General features: G+C 39.8%; 1 protein-coding gene across 2 annotated transcripts in view; it reads left to right on the top strand.

Moving 5' to 3' along the window:
- sesn2 (sestrin 2) overlaps positions 1–22364 on the top strand; it is a 41309-nt gene that overhangs the window by 4855 nt on the left and 14090 nt on the right. The window contains exons 1-5 of one of the 2 annotated variants that reach the window (XM_039739647.1): positions 8528–10502; positions 17223–17288; positions 18525–18719; positions 21315–21497; positions 21607–21819. In XM_039739647.1, coding sequence (XP_039595581.1) covers positions 10425–10502; positions 17223–17288; positions 18525–18719; positions 21315–21497; positions 21607–21819 — 735 coding nt within the window. In that variant the 5' untranslated portion in view covers positions 8528–10424. Of the gene's footprint in view, positions 1–8527; positions 10503–17222; positions 17289–18524; positions 18720–21314; positions 21498–21606; positions 21820–22364 lie in introns of those variants that run through there. The other variant, XM_039739646.1, reaches the window with a different exon arrangement.

Genomic DNA, 22364 nt, shown 5'->3' with positions numbered 1-22364 from the left:
ATGATGTCACAGCTCACTTGTTTAATCTGATGTCAAGCGCAACTTGGCATGTACTCCTGTGTGGTCCATGGGAGCCCACAAGCAGAGTAAGCAGTACATCAGGTAAGCTGCTTAGTGTTTTCTGTTTGATAAAGTTCTGTATTCTAATTCATCCTTCTTTATCATGAAGCTGGAGATTATCAGTGTGTGGCATTTTCATTGGACATGCAAATAAGAATTTCACTGTACACATCACAGTGCTATTGATGGGTCTTTTCTCTACTCAAAAAGTCGACACGTAGTCTTTCATTTTTCTTTCCTCTGCTGAGCTTTTAGGTGGCTTTGAAGGATCAAGTATGATCAAAGTTTTCTTGGGCACTGAATCTCCACAATGCCCTGCACAGAATATTTTCTGCTCTTGTCTCTAATACAGTACTACCACTACTACATGTGTATGTCTCATATGCGAGTGTGTCAAACCAATAAATATTTATTTGACTTTAATTGATCCATAAATGGTTTAAGCAGGTTTGGGGCTTTATCGTAAATATTTATAGATTTTTATTGCCAATGCTTTGTTTTGTAGTTTATTTCTGCTGTGTTTCTGCACCAGTGAGACTTTTCATTGTATTGAAAATGAATTGCATTATGATGACAATAAGTGTAATTAAGTGCACTGTAGCATTTCACATTCATCTATTTTCCGAACAGACTTCTTGAAATACACAGTTCTGGCTGGTTGTCATCCCAGCAGCACTGCAAAGTGAGAACCAAACCTGGGCAGGATGCCAGCTCATCAGGGTACACTTGGGAACACCAGCAGTCCCTCATAGCAGTTTAGAGCTGCCAGTCCACCTGGTGTGCACATCTTTGTGTAGGATGGGGAAATGTTCAGAGAAAACCTATGCAGAACACACGGACTGAGCAAGGATATGAACCCAGGCCTCTGGAGCTGTATGGCTACAGTGTTGCCACCAACTGCTGAAGAGATGGTGTGATAATTCTTTGCCTCTTTGACCCATTTTTAGTTTTTGGCTGTCTTATTTTATTTGTTTTCTAGTTCTATCCATCCACTTCAGGGTCATGGGGAGCCTGTGCCCACGACAGACTGTCATGGGGTACATTCAGACAGACCAGGCAAGTTCAGATTCACCAACAGACTGAACAACTTAATTTTATTATTTTTGTGAAGCACCATTATTATCAGGATAAAATGCAGTACAGAAACGGCAGGATTTATTGAAATGTACAAGTGCTGTAGGTGACATCTAAATGGTCATGATGCATTTTTTTCTTTTAATATCTGAGAAAAAAACGGAGCTGTTTACTTAGCTAGTTGTCATGCCAGTGTGAAAAGAAAAAAAAAAAAAAGCTGAATGCCACACTCCTCTTGCACTAACTCCTTCTTTATCTGACCTCTTTTTTTTTTAAACACTTACTCTTTGCTTTTGCAGTCCTACATGCTGACACAGCTTTGGAGTTCACATAAGAAGTAGGGATAGTCAAGACTTTGTTGCTGTTGATAAACCAGTGACTGGACTCTTGACTTAAACCTTTGGAAGAAACCTGGAGAGTTGCCAGTGGTTATTGCTCCTGGCGAGAGCTTTTGTACTGCCTCACACCACTGGCTGGGACTAATGGGAGTGTGCCAGGGAGCTTGTGAGACTGTCTGCGTCAGCACAGCTCATACTATACAATAATATCCTATGTGACACTGACACCTATTTAAGTGTTTGCAGAGAAGCAAAACAAAAATTCTTCCATTTTGCCATTTTTGTATACATTTTTGTACACACCGGCTCCAGGTTCCCACTATGATCAATTCAGAAAGAATCGGGACTGCAGGAATGCCATTTTTAAATACGGAATGGTCTCAAATTCTACGTTGATCTGCTTTACAGGTGAGGAGATCCTGCCGTGTACCCCTTGTTGCCAGGATAGGTTTCGGCACCCCCAACGATTGTGAATTATATTGCACTGGCTGGGGAATGACAACTCAGAAGTGGAGCTAGAACACACAGAGGGGATTAGCAGTGTTGGTGCTGACACTTAGGAGTGTGGCGGCTTATATGGGTGCTCTTCAGGCCTCTTGTTTATTTCAAGTTAACACCAGACTTGAGCAGTTTCTTCTAGAGCAACCAGGGTGAGGGCAGAAACGGAGCTGACGTCTAAGCAGAGGAAGGGTGCGCCAAGCCCAGCCGAGCCAGCTGGCTGCGGCATGCTTGTGCTTGACAGCACTTGTCACACTCCGTCATCTTCTTTTACTCCGACAACTCTGCCAGGTGTGCATTACATGATGGGCATGAGAGCTGCTTATTTAGTTATCTTACCGGATGTACTCCTGATTCTTATTATTTACACCAAGTGCACTTTCATGTCAGACTAAGCAACTAATTGACCTGTACCATTGTCTTACTGTTACCCTCCTGATTCTGTTTCTTCATCATCTGTGTTTAGTTTCATCTTTATTACACATACTGTTTTATGTCTAAATGTCCAGAGAGTTACTTGAACATACATATGTGATAAGACTGGCTGCTTTTGTTACTTTTCTTACAAACGGTGGCTTTAAAAAATATTGACCCCCCTTGGAAGTTTTTCATTTTATTGTTATACATCATTAAATCATAACAGATTTAATTTCTTTTTTTATGTCTTTTTTTTTTTTTAAAAACACACAATGGTTTTCTCTTTGCTAATTTCCTATAAAGCCTCAACTGGTGAAGCACTTATGTAACAGTTGTTATCTGCACAGTTTCTCCATTCTCTGCCACTCCTGTAGCCATTTAGGGATAAGCACTGGCAATCGGAAGGTTGCCGGTTCAAATACCGTAAATGCCAATAGGTACCCTGCTCTGTTGGGCCCTTGAGCAAGGCCCTTAACCTACAATTGCTGAGCGTTTTGAGTAGTGAGAAAAGCGCTATATAAATGCAAAGAATTATATATAATTCTAATAATAAGGGGCGTGGCTTCACTTAGCCGCCGACAAGTAAGACCACTATGGTGCACGCAGGGAGGAGCCATGCCCACCAACTCCTGGCACCTCCGAGCCACGTTGACTGTTTCTCGCGGAGGTGAATCGCCATATGCAAAACGGGTAAAACGGTTTACAATCCTTTACAACTTAAAACGACGCACAACCGCGTGCACCATAGCAAGCTGTTTTACACGCTACATATAGCAATTCGCATCTTCTTAGATGCTTCTGCAGGAACATGGAAAGTCTCCGTGAGTCACAGGTGCATCTGGACTGTGCAAAGACGACAACGACTCAAGTGACGTGTTGGAGGTGGGCACATCAGTTTTCAGTCACGGACGATTGTGTGTTGGTTCGTTCTGTGCATTGTTACAATGTTGCTTTTCTTGCTGATTTATTACATTACCGATTTTTCAAATGTTAATTTTCTCCCTGTGTTTAAAAATCATTAAAAAAACGGCCTGATTATGCGGTGTATGGTACGCCGCGGGTTGGCTAGTTATTATTATTTTCTGTAGTCTGTAACACCTTTAGAGTTCTCGCAAGTCTCTTGGTGTCCTTCCTTCACTAGTAGTTGTCTTCCTGCACAATCACTCATTTTTTGTGGATAGCCTGCTCTAGGTAGATGTATGGCTCTGCCATACTCTTTCCGTTTCTTAATTTCTTATGAATTTAACTGGATTCCACAGGGTATTCAGTGACTTGGATATCTTCTTGTTTCCCTCCCCTGTCTTGAGTTTAAAAAATTGCCTTTTCACAGAGTTGCTTTGGGTGTTCTTGTGTCTTCATTATGAAGGTTAGGCCACCATATTGACTCGCATCAAGTTGGACTTTCTAGATTCATATTTATTTAGGCTGCAGCCAACTGAAACCCCCAGATAGGTGATCATCTTTAAATTAATTCTGTGACTCCTGAATCCAGTTTACTGCACCAGTGATGATTTAGGTGTGTCATGTTAAGCGTGGTGAATATTTATTCCATCAATTATTTTGTGTTTTATATTTGTACTTAATTTAGACCACTTGAAAGTTGTATGTGTCCACATTGTCATAAAAATGCATTTTTCTGTTATAATGAATTTAATTCCATTGTGATTCTGTATTATAGAACAGTAAAATGTGAATCTTTCCAACAGGGTGAACACTTTTTTTATATAGGAGCTATAATTTCAACAGCCGTGTACCCGTGAGAAATGATGCATATCCCCTTGTTGTACTTATCTAAATCGTACTCCTGTAGCCATTTCTTAAGTAACCTTATCAGCACTTTCAAGCCTTTTCCTGCAGATGCCATCTTTTCAGAAATCAAAGAAGTGGAAATTGTTAATTTTACTCACAGTAGTGATTGCTTCTCTGCCACAAAACATTTAGCCCACTGCTTAAACTGCAACCCACCTCACATGGGCCTACTGCACATGCACTAAGAAATGGACAGTTCTGTGGCACAGCAGTAGCCAGTGAGTCATTTTCAGTTAACCACAGAATAAATTGCAAACATTTCCTGTTAATTTTGACAGACATATAGAAAATGTTGCAAAAATCTTTTGGCATCTCCGGCTTTCTGGATTTAACAATCTGAAGCTTTTTTTCACTCTCTCTGCAGGGTTTGTTCTCAGAGTAATCTTCATTTTTCTGCCACATCTCAAATGGTTAAGATGATAGGCAATGTTAATCTATGTGATGACACTTGCTGCCTAGTGTTTTAGGGATAGGCACTGACTGCAGCCTTGTACTGGATAATCATGTCAGAAAATAGATGAATGGAGGTGAGTGAGTACAGACCAGGTAATGTGCATGGATCAGGACAGAACTGCTGCTATTGGAATACTCGTTATGCTCCCATTAAGTAACCTTAAGACCGTGTACTCAAAGCCATATCCATCCTCAAGCCAGGCTTGCAACCATTAAGGTCAAGTGTGTGTGTGTGTGTGTGTGTGTGTGTTTCTGTTTCTGACCCTGTTACAGACAAGAAACCATTTACAAGAGGTTTCAAAGTGAAGGATTGACATGTCAGGGGGATGTAAACCATTGTCGTCAGTGGTGGCAGGCATAACGTCAGAGTGCAGTTGCTGACACTAGCATGTGCTATATTTTCCTGTATGGTCATGTCTGGTGGCCTTTCAGTGCAGGTCATCTAGGCCTGAATTTGGACTGTTGACCTTTTGTTTCATCTCCTGTCATACCAAATATCTATTACTTGTTAGATTAATCTCTTTTGTATCCCTTTGTTTAACCCATTTACTAAACTGAAGTTTCCCAAATTAATCTGAATTAATTACTATACTAACTGAGGCACCCAGGTTACACTTTGTAAACCTATTTAAAAGAAACACTGTGCCAACCATTTTTACATTTTGGCATCAGACTGTAGAAACATGTACTCAGGTCAGTGAGTATCTTCCCTAAGGCACCACATATTTAAGCATTCAAAGCAGCTGAAGTCTACTTAAATTGTGGGAAATGTGCAGTGCAAAAGGTAATATACTGTATGTTAGTGTAGCTCTCGCTTTATGGTAAACTTTATTTTTAGTTTTGTTAGTACAAGTAAATACAATACTTGTATATACAACTATGTTTTCCATAGAAGAAATAGTTTGAGGCTAAGCTGAAGTATGCTATTCTCCAACGCTGGCAGTGTGCTTTAATAATGGCAGAGCTGCTTCTGACAAGGGGCTGAAGCTGTTTGAACTGAAATGTTTAATTTAGATGTTGTTAAGAGACATCGAGGCATGATTATTAGTATCCTTTTCCACATCCTTTTATAGTTGTTGTCTCAATGTCATTTTCATTAAGGATTTAAACTTGGAACTTGTAATATGGCATTTTGGAAATGGCATAAAACAGGTGGGGCGGCACAGTGGTAGTGCTGCTGCCTCGCAGTAAGATGACCTGGGTTCGCTTCCCGGGTCCTCCCTGCGTGGAGTTTGCATGTTCTCCCCGTGTCTGCATGGGTTTTCTCCCATAGTCCAAAGACATGCAGGTTAGGTGCATTGACGATCCTAAATTGTCCCTAGTGTGTACTTTGGCTCCAGCGGACCCCCGTGACCCTGTGTTAGGATATAGCGGGTTGGAAAATGACTGACTGACATAAAACAGGTAGAAAGGTGGTGTCAAGGTTGGAATCAAATCCCAAGTTCCAGTTGCTGTGTGTGTGAGATGTTTGCATGTCCTCTTTGTGTCTGCATGATTTTTAGCAGGATACGCCAGTTTTTGTCCTATATTCCCAGAAGCACATGGATTGGCGAGCGATTATGTGTGGCAGTTTGTGCCTGCTTTTTTGCTCACTGCAACCAGGATAGGCTCTGGCCCCACAGCATACCTAAATTAGATCACATGCTTGCCTTTTTTCCCCCATTCTCACCAAGTGGTTCATTTAAATTTCTGCAGGTGACATTTTCTGCCTCATCAGGTTTTTTGTGTGGGTTTTTTTAAGTCATTGCAAATTCATTGCAGTCCTTTTGTTTCAAGGTGGCAGTTAAAACATTTCAGTTGCCCATATTCTAATTTGGGGTATCCCACAAATGCTTGGACAGATTTTTATGAAATTTAGGGGGTGTTTTTTGCATGATGGTGTAACAAACACACAGACAGCATTTTAGTTTTACCTGCACACTAGTGAATCCCTGCTACCAGGTGAAACAGCTAAAATGTTTTAACTTTATGTGTACGATATGTACCAGAGCAACTCCTTGCCAATATATGTAAACAAATATAAATTGAAATCTGTTGAGTATCAAGAATTTAAATACATGTACATAAAAATCTTTTAAGTCTATCAGTTTTGCTAGTATAGTTTTATAAGTTTTGTTTTCCATGAATCGAGAAACTGTAATATAGTTGTTGATGTCCAAACACTTGATTGTTTAAAATCAGCCTTACTTTTTTAAATGATTGTTCTTGCTGATTGTCAATGTAAATGTCACAACAGAAAACTAACAGAGGTTATGGTATATTTTAAATAGATATGTGATCTTCCTTTTGCAGAAAGCAGCATTAAAAACAGAATCTATCAGAAACTCTTTATGTAGTAATAAACATTTTTTTATTCTTTAAAACATCTGAGCACTCATTGGCACAAACACTCTGTACCTATAACGCATCCATTCATTATCTAGCCAAATTAATGTCGTCTGGAATTGGTCACAAAGCAGGAGCCAACCTTGGATGGAGCAGAAGTGTATTGGCAATTTTAAAACTGGGTCAGTTTATGAGTTGACAACTAACTAATTATGCATGTCTTTGGGATGTGCAGACTGCACACAGACCTTGAGCAGGACAGGATTTGAACCCTGGGCGAGGCAGCAGTGCTAACCACCACAACAAACTTCAAATTAAATTAAACGTTTAACAATTAGCAATGACATGATCACTAGGAAATAACCAATTCTTACAGTAGGTTGACTTCAAACAACCCATATTTTGTGGTAATACCTGACCTAATAAAGTGCATCCTTTTAAAGTGCATTATAGATAGATAGATGGATACTTTATTCATCCCAAGGGGAAATTCACATACTCCAGCAGCATACTGATACAAAAACAATATTAAATTAAAGAATAATAAAAATGCAGGTAAAAGCAGACAATAACTATGAATAATGTTAACGTTTACCCCCCGGGTGGAATTGAAGAGTCGCATAGTGTGGAGGAGGAATGATCTCCTCAGTCTGTCAGTGGAGCAGGACAATGAAAGCAGTCTGTCGCTGAAGCTGCTCCTCTGTCTGGAGATGATACTGTTCAGTGGATTCTCCATAATTGATAGGAGCCTGCTCAGCGCTCGTTGCTCTGCCACGGATGTCAAACTGTCCAGCTCCAATCCTACAATAGAACCTGCCTTCCTCACCAGTTTGCCCAGGCGTGAGGCATCCTCCTTTATGCTGCCTCCCCAGCACACCACTGCATAGAAGAGGGCACTCCTCACAACCGTGTGGTAGAACATCTGCAACATCTTATTGCAGATGTTGAAGGACGCCAATCTTCTAAGAAAGTATAGTCTGCTCTGTCCTTTCTTACACAAAGCATCAGTATTGTCAGACCAGTCCAATTTATCATCCAGCTGCACTCCCAGGTATTTATAGGTCTGCACCCTCTGCACACAGTCACCTCTGATAATCGCAGGGTCTGGGAGGGGCCTGGGTCTCCTAAAATCCACCACCAGTTCCTTGGTTTTGCTGGTGTTCAGGATTAGGTTCCTATACTACTCCTCCTGCCCACTCCTGATGGAGCCCACGATAGCAGTGTCGTCAGCGAATTTTTGCATGTGGCAGGACTCCAAGTTGTATTGGAAGTCAGATGTATATAGGTTGAATAGGACCGGAGAAAGTACAGTTCCCTGCGGCACTGCTGTGCTGTTGACCACAATGTTAGACCTGCAGTTCCTGAGACACACATACTGAGATCTGTCTGTAAGATAGTCCATGATCCATGCCACCAGGTGTGAATCTACTCCCATCTCAGTTAGTTTGTCCCTAAGGAACAGAGGTTGATGGTGTTGAAGGCGCTAGAGAAGTCCAGAAACATAATTCTTACAGCAGCACTGCCTCTGTCCAAGTGGGAGAGGGATCGGTGTAGCATATAGATGATAGCATACTCCACTCCCACATTCTCCTGGTATGCAAACTGCAGAGGGCCAAGGAGGTCCTGAGTTTTTGTAGTCAATAGTAACAGATAAAATACTGCATAGGAGACAAGGACAAAACCAAAATGATCTGCAACAGGCTAGCCTTGGTTATTAGTCATGTAGCTTGAAATCTGAGACCTTTACCTCCACAATGTACATATACCATAGCTAAGCCATTGTTGCACCTTTTTTTAAACACTTCTTCTGCAGTTGTAGTATTTTTAATAGTCAAAGATTTTTCATTGTATTCAAAGCAACTTAAATTCACGCAGTTATATTCCACTATTATACAGAAATGAGAATTGTCTGTTGCTAGCATTTGTGTCAGGACAGCTTTTTGTGTTTAGACTTTAAAAAAAAAAAAAAAAAAAGTGCATTTCTTTACAGGGAAAAATGGAGTTGTTTTCTCGTTTAGTATTTAAAAGATGTACATTGTATAAACTGTAAAAAAAAAAAAAACTATTATAATATAAAAGCAATGCAGAATAGGCTATTTATTGCAAGTTTGCAAATATAAATGGCCTTTTGGAACTCTCCGATGGTTCAATTGTTAGTTGTTCCATTTGTATTGGATTTGAATCCTGATGTGGGTAAAATGTTAAATTGTAGCTTCAAATCTTGTGGTCGTTGGTTCGTATCCTGCTACTGACACTGTGTGACTGAGCAAGTAGCTTCACCTGTCTTTGCATCAATTGGAAAAATAAAAGAAACATAACTAGTTTTATCTGAAATGCTGCAAGTCATTTTGGATAAAGACAATAGCCATGTTAGTAAATAATCATAGAAACTGGAAATCACAGCTTTGTTCAGGCCATAAATTCCTTAGGAAACTGCAGTTGGTTAGGAAGTACATTTTTGAACATCAATTCATCATTTATCCCCCACCTTGTGTGTCTGTCCAGTTGCTATGTCTCGGTCGTTCTAAAAGATGGCACGTCACAAACATTAATAGCCCATCTTAGAGAGGTGCACAGTTAATCCAATAATATTATGGTGTGGTTGGAGCCTTCACTAACAGGATCAAGCACAAAATGGACACTAGTTCCATCACAGGACACCTATACTCCCACTGTGGCAGTCCCTCATAGCTGGACAGTTTAGTGCTACTGCTTAAACTAATGTGCTAATCTTTGAAAATGAAGGAGGAAAACCAGAGTAACATGGGGGGGGGATCAGACAAATGGAGAAGAGTACAAACTAAACTCTACTTAAAGTCCTTAGGATTCTAACTCCTCCTAGATCAGTGTGGGAGCAGTGCTAACCAGCCACTCTTCCTTAGGTTTATTTGCTCAATTCTATTACACAACTGGATTTCCTGTATAATGTGTATTTTTTTAACCTTTTCATGAAATGATTCATGCTCTGATTTCTGATTCCGCACGACTTTCTGACTTGGAAAATATTTCTTTTTTGCCTTCGAAGAGTTGGGCAAGTCCTCATGTGAACACTGATTTGCACAAGTCCAATCAAATGTGACGTTAGGCAAGAGCGAACGTGTGAACACGCCCATCACAGGTTCACCGTTCATTGGATTCTCCAACCCAGCAAAGATTCATCGTATGGACTCGTAGCGTGATCCACGCCTGGCCTTGTTGTGATTGTTTTAGGGTTGATTGTTGGGGAGTGGGCAAAGGGTGGGGGCTGTGAAACGTTTGAAAAAAGGCTTCAGGATTAGGATGTGTCTGCAGCTGATGCCCCGCCCCTCTCCCGTGGAGTGCTTACTTGTTCTTGCTAACTTTAGGCCGCCCAGCTGGGAAGTGTTGTTTTGCTGTCCGGAGTTGGACGTGTTTTGCTCATAGGCACAAACGAAGAGAACAAACCGGGAAGAGTAATCCAATCAACCAGAAATGAGAGTGTCTGGTGCGGAGAACGACTGGAGTGAAAGCAGAAGTGACGGCATGACCTGTGAGCGATGCAAAGCCCAGGTAGGAGGCGCATGCAGAAGTTAACGGGCAGTGGGGTTTCACACCTGCGGCGGTTTTAGGTTTGCATGTTCGACGGCTAAGGAAGCCAAAAGGTACTACATGCATATGCTTGGGCATGTCCTCCTCCGTATTCCCGAAATAGGTAGGAGGCGAGTAATATTTACTGTTTGAATCTGAAGTTTTGTTAACAGTCGCAGTTTAAATAACGTGTAAATCCTGTCTTGGATTTGGTTGATAAAATGTGAATGGAAATGTTTACTTAGCACCAGTATGCCTGTTTTTATTCTTCCAATGTGGATATTCTCTGAATGTTCAGAAGTTGGGGGGCTTCTCGGAGGTCTGTGCAACACGGCCCGGTTTACGTTCTCCCGGTGTCCGTTGCTGCTAGGCTAGTGATCGGCAGGCATCTCTGCATTGGTAGTGAGAAGTAGATTTAAAGCTGCACGTAGACTTGGGGACTTCTGACGCAGACAAAGCTGAAGTTGGTGCGCCAGTGACTTGGTCGCTATTCGTGTTGCATCACACGGAGGAGAGAGGTGAACTACGCATTTGTGAGATATAAATGGCACAGAGCCCTTACAAGATCGTTTTTATAGTGCTTACTGTTTTTATGGCAGGTTGTATAAAACTAAATGCCGTCCACTGGATTTTAGTTGGTTCAGTACGTTTGCTCCTCAGGCCGAGGAAGACGCTTCGTAATATTCAGCTACAGTCATGGAAGACGTTAAGGGAATGAATGTGCGTTGATTTGTATTTTTCAACCTGACGTTTTAATATTTTAGAGGATCGTTAATTTTGTGACATCAGTTACTCAGTACAGGAGAAATGTTTTTTTTCTGTTTAGCGTTGTTAATCCGACTGCATACATTAAATAAAACCTTTTCATTTGTTTCCTCACACTCATATTTTTGGATTTTTTTTAAATCGCAAAAGCAACTTAGTTTTTTTTTTTTAAGGACTTTTGGGTTATGTTGAAGCAGCAAACGGCATCGGCTTGATTACTAAAATATGTCTCAGTTTATTTTGTTTTTTCACAATCCAGAACGCATCATAAATGATACGCAAATACTCACTTTTACTTGCGACTTTTCAGGTTTACTTTATATTTAACATTTAGTTTTTCAGTTTCCTGTTTTCTTTGAAGACGTGTGTATGAGAGAGAGAGATAATATGGCACTGTGACCAGACCTTCCTTGATTAATTGCTTCCACTTTTGGGGAGGGATGCAATTAATTACAAAGACTGTAAACTTCCTTAAGTTGTAAAAGTGCACTTGTATAAAAGTAACATTCTTTTCATACAAGTTTAAAAAAAAAAAAAAAAACTTGCACGAGTTTCTAGAAAGTTCAATAAATATGAACATCACATAGTTGTTATATTTCACTTTAAACACTTGTATGAAAGTTAAGAACATTAGCACACAGACAGCATATTGTGTTTGCATGCCAGTAAATAATACAAACATTGCAATAGTAAAAGTTTCTTAACATGTGCTTCTATAGACACATCTCTACTGCTGTAGTGCTTGCTTCAGAATTCTGTTGAACTGAAGTATTGGTTGTACATTGTGCTTGATTGTCCAGTCACTAATTCTGTAGGAAAAACTGATGAGATTCATCAGTTCACTGTTTATAGACTGCCTCAGCAGATCAATTAATAACAAATTAGTGTTGAGTTCATCCTTCTGTACAGCTTGTATCCACTTGCATACCAAGTACTGAATATAAGCAATGTAACCTGGAAGCACAGGCCCTGTATTGTGCCTTTATTTTAAACTGTTTGATATGTCTGTCTGAGTGTGTGTGTGTTTTGTTTTTAATGCACTTGGATCTTTAAGCAAAAGGATATTAAAAGGTGACATGATTGAAGGGTTCAAAATTATGAAAGGAATTAATACAGTGGACAGAGGCTGTTCATTTAAAATAAGTTTGACATGAATGCCCGGACATAGTTGGAAACTTGTTAAGAGTAAATTTCACACAAACATTAGGACGTTTTTCTTTACACAGAGAACCACAGACACACAGAATAAGTTACCAAGTAGTGTGGTGGACAGAAGGACTTTAGGGACTTTGAAAACTTGACTTGGTGTTATTTTAGAGGACTTAAGTGGATATGACTGGCGAGTTTTCTTGGGCTGCATGGCCTGTTCTTGTCCAAATCTTTCTAATAGTCTTATGAGTGAACATTAAGTACTCCTTTATGTTGCATGTTTTGAACAAGCAGCACCTTTTATTTTGGCATATTTTCAGTCTGTTTTTTTTTTTTTTAAATTGGCTTTGGTAGATTCAATTGAAATGACTTTTTTTTGTAATACTGGGTAAGGCAGACTAGGAATTTAATAATCAACAATGTTAGAACAAATTGAGTGTTATTAGTATATTGACAGAGTAAATTACCTGAGTAGTATAGATCATCATAGGAGTCTTGTATGAAAACCAAAATAGTTAATAAATAATAATAAAGAAAATGGGAAGTTTTTCATGTTGTAGCTGACAGAGACCTGGTAAGAGGCTTCCAGAGAATTAGAAGTTGATTTAAAATGATGAGAGCACCAGAATTAGAGAATATTTTCTATTAGCTGTAATGGGCATGTTGCATTTTGCAGGTTTATATGTCATTTTAAAGATAATACAGTATCGAAGGTAGTGTAGTCCTGCTGTTTTGTGGACTCCAAGACTGGTGATGCAGAATGACAAGATCATGGCCTTGTCCATTCTGGCCTCCTAATGATCCTGTTTCTAATATTCTTGCTCTTTCTCAACCCTTAACCACTAATAACTAATGTGGTGAGGGTACTGGCGCAGTAATGGCTGTTGTAGCATCCACCTGGATGATGGGACTTGTTGGTGGCTCTGTCACATGTAAAGCGCTATATAAATGTAATACATTATGTTGCTATTGTATTTCAATCAAAATCCTTTTCCTTTAGAGCAGCACATGGGTGCAGTGGGTAGGGTGGAGTCCTGGTTAGTCTTGTATGTATTTTTCTGTTCTCCCCAGTTTAAGTGAATGTATCTCCTGTTTTCCTTGTATAGTTCTAAAGGTTTTATTTATGTTGCGCCCTGTTGGAGTAGCCCCCAAGTGTCCTCAGTGTAGCAATGAATAATATGAATAACCAGTAGGGGTAAAATACAATATTGCATGAGCTTTAAAACTGTTTTATCTCCATCAACTTTCTTGTGGAATGATCCGCTCTCAGATTCATGTCATGTCACTAAGTGACGTTCAATGCAAGATTACCAGTTTCATCATGAACACACAGGCCTTGCAGTGTAAATGTTAAAATTTCCATGTTTAAATTTGATCAACTTTGGTAAAAGTGATGTGAGATACCTGTATGTCCTTTATTTAAATTCAAGAATAGAGAAATCAAAACCTGACAGTTTTCCTTTACATTTATCTCTTAAATTTTAAAGCTTCTTCCAGACAGACTTGGTTGAAGTTTTACTGCCAGTTTCACCCACTGAACCACCAAAACATTATCTGCTTCTATGGATGGATGGTGTGGCCTATCGATTAAGGAAACTTTAGGTTAATATTAGCTTCCCAAGTGGGCTTTGTCAGAATGTACCAATCAAAACAAGAATATAATACAAAGTAACTGAACATAAAGAGCAGGTTTAGTTAAGGAGCCTGTCGACATTTTGAATCAGATAGGGTGTGTAAGATGGCAGTTGATGAATCTGCCTTTCAGAGTTCAGAAATTGTTTGGTGGCAAATGCAGAAGTAGTGTTTTTAAAAAGACTTTACATGCAATCATTTTTACTTTATAATTTTACAATTCAAAGTATAGATTTATCAATAATTGAAACTTGTCCTTTATATATTTTATAGGGGTGTGTATGTATTCACTTATATATGGAATTCTGACTTGTGTAATTCAACATCAGCGTTGGCCATAAATATGGCTAAGGGAAATAGTATTAAGACCTGAAAGGTTCTGTCTAATTTCAGGTATCCTGCTTTGTTTGTCCTGTGGCTTTTTTTGGGTTTTTTTTGGCTACAGGACTTCCTCTATGTAATGTTCTGTTTTACCCTGCAGCTGATAATCATTTTGTCACCATCGTTCTTAACAGTGTGCAGTTATATAGCTCCGATTTACACTCTGTGCATTTCCGTGCAGAAACATTCACATATATTAAGGAGAGAAGGCAAGCACATGTGGTAGTGCACTTTTAATCAGACAAAGGAGTTAATGCATTTTTGCTGGTGGCTAAAATTTTAAAATACAATATAAATACACAATATATTCTCTTTTTGAAATAAAAATTGTAATTCTTCTTTCGGCAGTTCCTGTCAGGGGTTGCCACAGTGGATCACCCTCTTTCATATCGTCCTGTCTTCTGCTTCTTGTTCTGTTACACTTGTCACCTGCATGTCTTCTCTCGCCACATCCATAAACCTTCTCTTAGGCCTTCCTCTTTCCTAACAGCTCTGTCATTAACATCCTTCTCCCAATAATTGCTTTAAATATAGTCATAGTGAAAATATTCCTTTTGAAATTAGCAAGTACATTTCCATCCATTTTGTGTCTTAACAATAATATGAATGCATTTTATTTTATGGTTCCTTTCTCTGCTCAAAGTGCTTCTCAAAAATATAAATAACACCAACATAAACCTAAAGATAAATACAGGAAGCAACAAAGCTTTGAATTGGAGTAAGAGATGATAGACCAGAATAAAAATGCTAATAACAAATAACAATTTATGACATTAGATTATCACTTTGTGAAAGCAAACAGTGTACAATGAGATGCTCTCATCTGTTTAAGGTCTACATTTTACATGACATGCCCCCCACTTTTTAAATGGAGATTGAGAAGAATATTACTCTAATTCAGTTGGTGCACTTACGTTTTTAGTCCCTTTTTGTCATGCATTTCTTCACACACATTTGGACACATGAAATATTAACTGGGTTCAAGTCACACGGTCAGCATGTTTTCAGGTAGCTAAGACGCATATACTGTTACAGTAAGACAAAATTCTCGCACTAGGAGGGCACAGATGCACTGTGGTTAGTTCTGCCACCTTAATGCCCAAGTATTGAATCCCAGTCTGTTACTGTCTATGCAGAATTGGTATGTTGTCCTTGCACTCATGTAGAGTTTGTTCCAGGATTCTGTTTTTGTCTCGCATACGAACACTTTTGTAGTAGGGTGGTCAAAGACCCCAAATTAGCCAGAAGTGAATGAGTGTGGTTGCCTTAAGGTTTGGTTCCCAGCTTACTCCCACTGCTCCTCATGACCCTAGAATTGCATTCGTCCGGTTTAGCAAGTGGGCGAATTCATTAGTAAGGACTTTTATGTCCGATGTAGGCTGGAGACTGAAGATGTGCCATACTGCTTTCACCAGCCTTAATTGCTGCTTTTGAGAATACAATCTTTTATTTCATTGCAGTTTCAAATTCAGTTAAAGCACAACATGTTTTAGTTTGCTTCAAGCAACTGACCACCTGTATTAATTTGACCAATTCAATTTATTTTTTTAAAAACTTGGCTTACCACTGAATTAGCAAAGCCATATTTCAAGGATATTGTATACCTTTCTCGAAAGAACTAAACTTATTGCTGACACTAAGGTGACTCCACTTCACGAGTCTGCTCTGGTCAATGAGACTTGGTTAATCAGTCACTGTAGGTCCATTGTGTGAATGAAGTCATCATTTTGTGTGCCAAGGGAGACATGTCTTGTTTTTTCAAGTTTTTGTCCTTTTAGCCTATTTTTGTTTTCCTTCAAGTTACAGATAAGCCCTGTAATTGTGCAAGCCAATTGTTAGTTATCTTTATTGAATGGCCATACTTGCCAGTGTTGACCTGGCACATTGTAGCAAATCATCCATTTGAAACCAGTCTATTTGGCTCTTGTCAACAGAGTAGTTAGTCCTTTGTCATAAAAGCAGATTCCCTTTTAAACCAAGGCACAGATTAGCAGCTTTTACTTCTGGGGCTGACTGCAGCTCCCCTCAAGCTTGTAATGGAATTGGCTGTAGGAGTTCCACCACTCACTCCTTTCATTTTTCAAGTTGCCTGCCCGTTGTTTTATAGAGCATACTTCAAGCATTTCTGTGAACAAAGTAAACTAGATTTCATGATGAGTTATTTGGAACGGTGTTTTCTGTAAAGCAGTGAGGATCTGTGTCTGTTCCTGTTTGGTTTTAAACTGTGCTTGCACATGCTTGAGTGTTCTTATTTTTCCCTGGGCCTGCCTGGGTTTTTCTCGGGGTCCTATATATTTCCTGTCACATGAACATTTGGTTACTTGCCAGTTCTAGCATATATCCCCTCTGTACTTTGCAGCTTGTGGTGTCGTGACCTTTAAGGTGGATTAAGGAGTTTTAAAGTTGTTTTTTAATGATGGTGTGCCTCTTCCAAGCCTGACAATATGAAATTGTTCATGTTTTAGTGCTTGGATATAAAATGGTTACCAGCTGGCAGCCCTCATATTCATCACATTTGCCAAGGCGTTCGTAATGACTAAGCCTAATAGCAAGTTGAATGACTAGCACGCAGGTTGAGAGGTAGCATGGAATGCCCTTTTCAGTATTTCAGCCTGAAGCGTTGTGACAGATCAACAGGATGTCAACATAAGCCAACACTACGTGAGATATCACACGTATGGTAGGACTGTGATATGTCATTGGTGATTATGCTTTTATATATGCTGTTAGATCACGTATTTAATCTTATTTTTTGTTTCTTTTTTCCTCCCTCAGGACAGAGGAATACAGGTCCCACGTGTTCTGGGTAAAGGACCAAGCTTCTTTATACCCTTAAAACAGGTAAGAATGTATTGTAGTTTGACTAAATTTTGTAGTCGGAAAGGAAAATTGAAAGATTACTGAGCTTCTTAAAACATGTAAAACATTTTCTCAGATATGTTTTAAGTTGAGGGGAGTATTAACAGTCAATTTAAATGGATTCTTAAGTTGTATATTTACCTGGCTTGTTAAGTAGCTTGAATACTGTACACTTGGTGTGATTCTTTGTAGAAAAGTACTATGAAAGATGTGTTCCATAAAATCTCGTGCACAATGCATGCAATTTTCACTCGTTTCAGTTTGCTAAAAATTGGGGTGTGCTAATATACATGAGACATCATTTTAAAATTTGGTATTTTTAAAAAGCCTGCACAATAGGAATGTTGGTACTTGAAGTCATTATGTGTATAAAGCGCCTGGTTCTGTCTGAGGTACCACTTCGCTGTTGGGTGGAGCTGTGTTAAAGATTGGTGCTCCTCTTTCTTTAAACGCCAGTTTGTGTGCATATTATACTGCATTATAGTTGGTAATACGGACTTGATAGGAGTAGGTATATGGTCATCATCTTCCTTCTGTAGCCGGTAATTTTAACTCCTTTAGGGCTAATAGGTTTTTCCCCTTTTCCTTTTCTCCCAGGACTGAATATTTTTCCAAAAAACTGTTTTCTGAAAAGCACGCAAAGCAATAATTTCTCACATAATTCAACATAAAATGTCTGTTACTGCGGTAGCATGGGGAGGCGGAGGCGGTGAGTGGCTGCTTGGTTGTTTTCTGAAAAGCACACAAAGCAACGGGTTCGCACATAAATAAACAAAACGTCCGTTGCTGGTTCTGTGGCCACTCTTGCTGCTTGTTCGCTGTCTCTGGCCGGGGCTGTTGCAGTGCAAACCAATCTGGTTCATAACTGTTGTCCTTGTTCGTGGCTGTCCTCCCAGGCAAACTTTGCCATAAGTGTGTCAGCACCACAATCAGTTAAGGCAAGTACCACACTCATTTTAGATCTTGATCTCCTGATCACTTGCAGAAAAATCTGAGCCTGACAAGTCAGAGTCCAATTCAAAATAATAAAATATCCGCAAAATGTCATCTACTGAGTAGATGTCATTTTTACAGAGATTTTACAGTACATGTGTATCTACTGTAGTAATATCATGTCTGCTGTCCTTTTTTTAATTTTAGTTGTTGGAAGCCACAACCTTTATGGCCACACAATTTTGGCAGTTAATTAATTGATAAATGACATATACTTTCTCTTAGATCATGGAAGAGGGTGTTGAAAGTGATCATCAGCTTCTCATAGAGGCCTTTGTTTCAATGGGACGAGTGGACAACATTACCTCAATTATGGGGTTGCACCCTAAATATCTGGCCTGTTTCCTCCGGACCCGGCACTACCTTCTGCAGATGGATGGCCCCCTGCCATACCCATGCCGCCACTATATTGCAATCATGGTGAGTGAAGTATTTCAGAAGTACGCAGATTAAAGGTTTTATGGAGAAAGCTGACGCATTACTCTAGCTGCTGTGTACCAACTTTAAAGTCCTATTATGATCTCAGTGCCACACGTGATCATTGACAAAAGGAGAAAATGCGTGTATTTTATGCACTTGCAGATGAAATTATGTGATTCACGATGGGCAATGAGTTCTGGTGCAGCTTGTGTGGCAGGATTTATTTATTTATTTTTTTTTTTAATTTTGGCTGAATCTGTTCTTGGTGCCTTGCTGTTAACACTTGTTCCAACAGATGTGTTCTCTCCAGTGTAGTGACTAGGACAATACAAAAGTTCATTCCCTTCCCCTGACATCTTTTGTGTCTCAGAGTAGATATATATATATATATATATATATATATATATATATATATATATATATATATATATATATACACTGCTCACAAAAATTAAAGGAACACTTTAAAGAAACACATTAGATACATCAGATCTCAATATGAAGTTGGATATCTATACAAATAACGACAGGGCAATGTCTTAGGAACAAAAGGATGCCAAGTCTTTTAATGGAAATAAAAGTTTTCTGCCTACAGAGGGCTCAATTGTGTAGACACCCTAAAATCAGAGTGAAATGAAGATGTGGCAGGCTAGTCCATTTTTCAAAAACTTAATTTCTGCTACTCAAAATGCTTTTCAGTATCTTGTGTGGCCCCACGAGCTTGTATGCATGCTTGACAACGTCGGGCATGCTCCTAATGAGACGACGGATGGTGTCTTGTGGCATTTCCTCCCAGATCTGTATGAGGGCATCCCTGAGCTGTTGTACAGTCTGAGGAGCAACCTGGCGCCCTAATGGACCGAAACATAATGTCCCACAGATGTTCTATTGGGTTTAAGTCAGGGGATCGTGAAGGCCATTCAATTGTTTCAATTCCTTCATCCTCCAGGTACTGCCTGCATACTCTTGCCAGGCATTGTCGTGCATTAGGAGGAAACCAGGACCTACTGCACCAGCGTAGGGTCTGACAATGGGTCCAAGGATTTCATCTCGATACCTTATGGCAGTCAGAGCACCATTTCCTACGCAGTAGATGTCTGTGCGTCCCTCCATGGATATGCCTCCCCAGACCATCACTGACCCACCACCAAACCTGTCATGTTGAACGACGCTGCAGGCAGCATATCATTCTCCTTGTCTTCTCCAGACTCTTTCACGCCTATCACAGCTGCTCAGGGTGAACCTGCTCGTCTGTAAAAGTACAGGCCAGTGGCGGACTTGGCAATTCTGGTGTTCTTGAGCAAATGCCAGTCGAGCTCCACGGTGCTGGGCAGTGAGCACAGGGCCCACTACAGGACGTCGGGCCCTCAGGCCATCTTCATGAAGTCTGTTCCTGATTGTTTGGGTAGAGACATTCACACCAGTGGCCCTCTGGAGGTCATTCTGTAGGGCACGAGCAGTGCTCAGCCTGTTCCGCCTTGCACAAAGGAGCAGGTATCGGTCCTGCTGATGGGTTGAGGACCTTCTACGGCCCTGTCCAGCTCTCCGAGAATAACAGCCAGTCTCCTGAAATCTCCATGTTCTGGAGATTGTGCTGGGAGACACATTAAACCTTCTTGCTGCAGCACGTGTGGATGTGCCATCCTGGAGAAGTTGGACAACCTGTGCAACTTCTGTAGGGTTAAGGAATCGCCTCATACTGCCAGTAGAGATAATTACTCAAGCCAAAACTAGCACGAGTGGAAAACCAGCCAAAAAAGATCAAGAGGGAGAAACTTGAAATGACCTCCACATGTAAAACCAGTCCTGTTTTGAGGGTTTTCTAATTGTTGCCACTTTAGTGCACCTGTCGTTAAGTCCATGAACACCAATACAGCTGAAAGTGATTAACAATGACCTCAGCTGCTTAACCAACCAGAAAATTATCAGACAGGTTTAATTGATTTCATGCCAGGCCCAATAAAAAAAAGTGTTCCTTTAATTTTTGTGAGCAGTGTATATACAGGTATATATAATGCCGAATATACTGTGTGTATATATGAAAATACGTTAATTAAAAAATAGTAAGCAAGCACTTGTGCTTGAGTCTCAGCTTTGTAAATTATCTGAACTTTTCATTCTTTGTTTCACATGTATTTTTGTTTCTGCTTTCTACGCACAAGATTAACTGGTGACTCTATATTAGTTTTGTACCTATGTGACAAAAACAACCTTACAAACATAATGGAGTACATATGAACGTGGATGGTGTCTGTTCTACTTTGTATTGAATATGGCAGGGTTAAACAGTATGAATAATAGATGACCATAAGAAAATAAATATTGATGTGTTCAGATAAACTCACCCTGGCAAAGGAATTCTGATTAATGATGATGACAGTTGTAATACAAATTTTGAATAGTTCAGTTTTTGCTGCTTAGTTTTTCTTCATTTCTTTTGTCCACAACACCAATGTAGTGTCTCTTCTTCTCCAAGATATTGCTTCAGATAATATGAATGTTAAATTTGTGTCAATATAAAGCAAGGCGTGTGTGAAAAGTTAGCTCTTTTTCAGTGTTGCCATTTGTAACTGGCATTTCCTTCTTTTTAATCAGGCTGCTGCCCGACACCAATGCTTGTATTTGGTTCAGTTACATGCATCAGAGTTTCTTCAAGTTGGAGGTGATCCCCAGTGGCTTAATGGCCTACAATATTGTCCAAGAAAGCTGAAGAATCTAAATGAGTTGAATAAACTACTTGCTCACCGGCCATGGTTCATCACCAAGGATCATATTGAGGTGAAAAAAGCATGCTTTGGTTTTTATTTTCGTGAGTGTTGTTACTTTGATACATGAATATTGGAAATTACATTTTGGCTTTACTCGCAACTTCCTCATTTCTGAGCAGGCCCTTTTAAAACCAGGTGGAGAGAGTTGTTGGTCCCTGGCTGAGCTGATCCATGCCATCGTTCTTCTCACTCACTACCACTCAATGTGCTCCTTCGTTTTTGGCTGTGGCGTTAACCCTGAACCTGATCAAGAAGGGGGCTTTGCCTTCCGTCCCCCATCTCCTTGCCAGACTGATAGCCCTGGAGCCGAGGAAGGGGGTGGAGGACCAAGGGTGAGTGGTGGTTTAAATGCACCATTGTTCTGAGTGGAAACAACCGCTTATCTAGAGATGTGTTGCTGGAATATTACATGAACTAAAGTAAATTATTTGTGTGTTGTAGCCTGATCAGTGTCTTTTTTTTTTTTTGTATTTATTTATTTATTTATTTAAATCCGCACATTTATTTCTCCTTTGAAATTAAGACCTAGAGCTGGTCTTGAGTTTGTGTTGCACTAATGACTAACAGCCCAATTTTTTTATTGAAAGCACCAGACCTCACTCTGCTGAAAAGTGCAATTTGCATGGTTGGTTGAAGTGGATGCATGTACTGTAGCTTCTTTCCTCACCTTCCTCAGTCTACAGACTCTTCCAGCCTTCATCAGATCCTGCCCATTTATTCACACAGCTAATTGTTCTGAGATTTGCCTACTTTCTGCTGTCGCATCCTACTGAAGCTGTATGGCAGGAGATGGATGAGACGTGCATTACAGACACCCACGACTGATTTTTTTTCAATGCAAAAAATCACTAGATTTCAAACATTACACTACTCATTT

This window comes from Polypterus senegalus, chromosome 17 (genome assembly GCF_016835505.1).
Source record: "Polypterus senegalus isolate Bchr_013 chromosome 17, ASM1683550v1, whole genome shotgun sequence".
Classification (NCBI taxonomy): domain Eukaryota; kingdom Metazoa; phylum Chordata; class Cladistia; order Polypteriformes; family Polypteridae; genus Polypterus; species Polypterus senegalus.
This window is presented reverse-complemented; position numbering and strand designations above follow the sequence as displayed.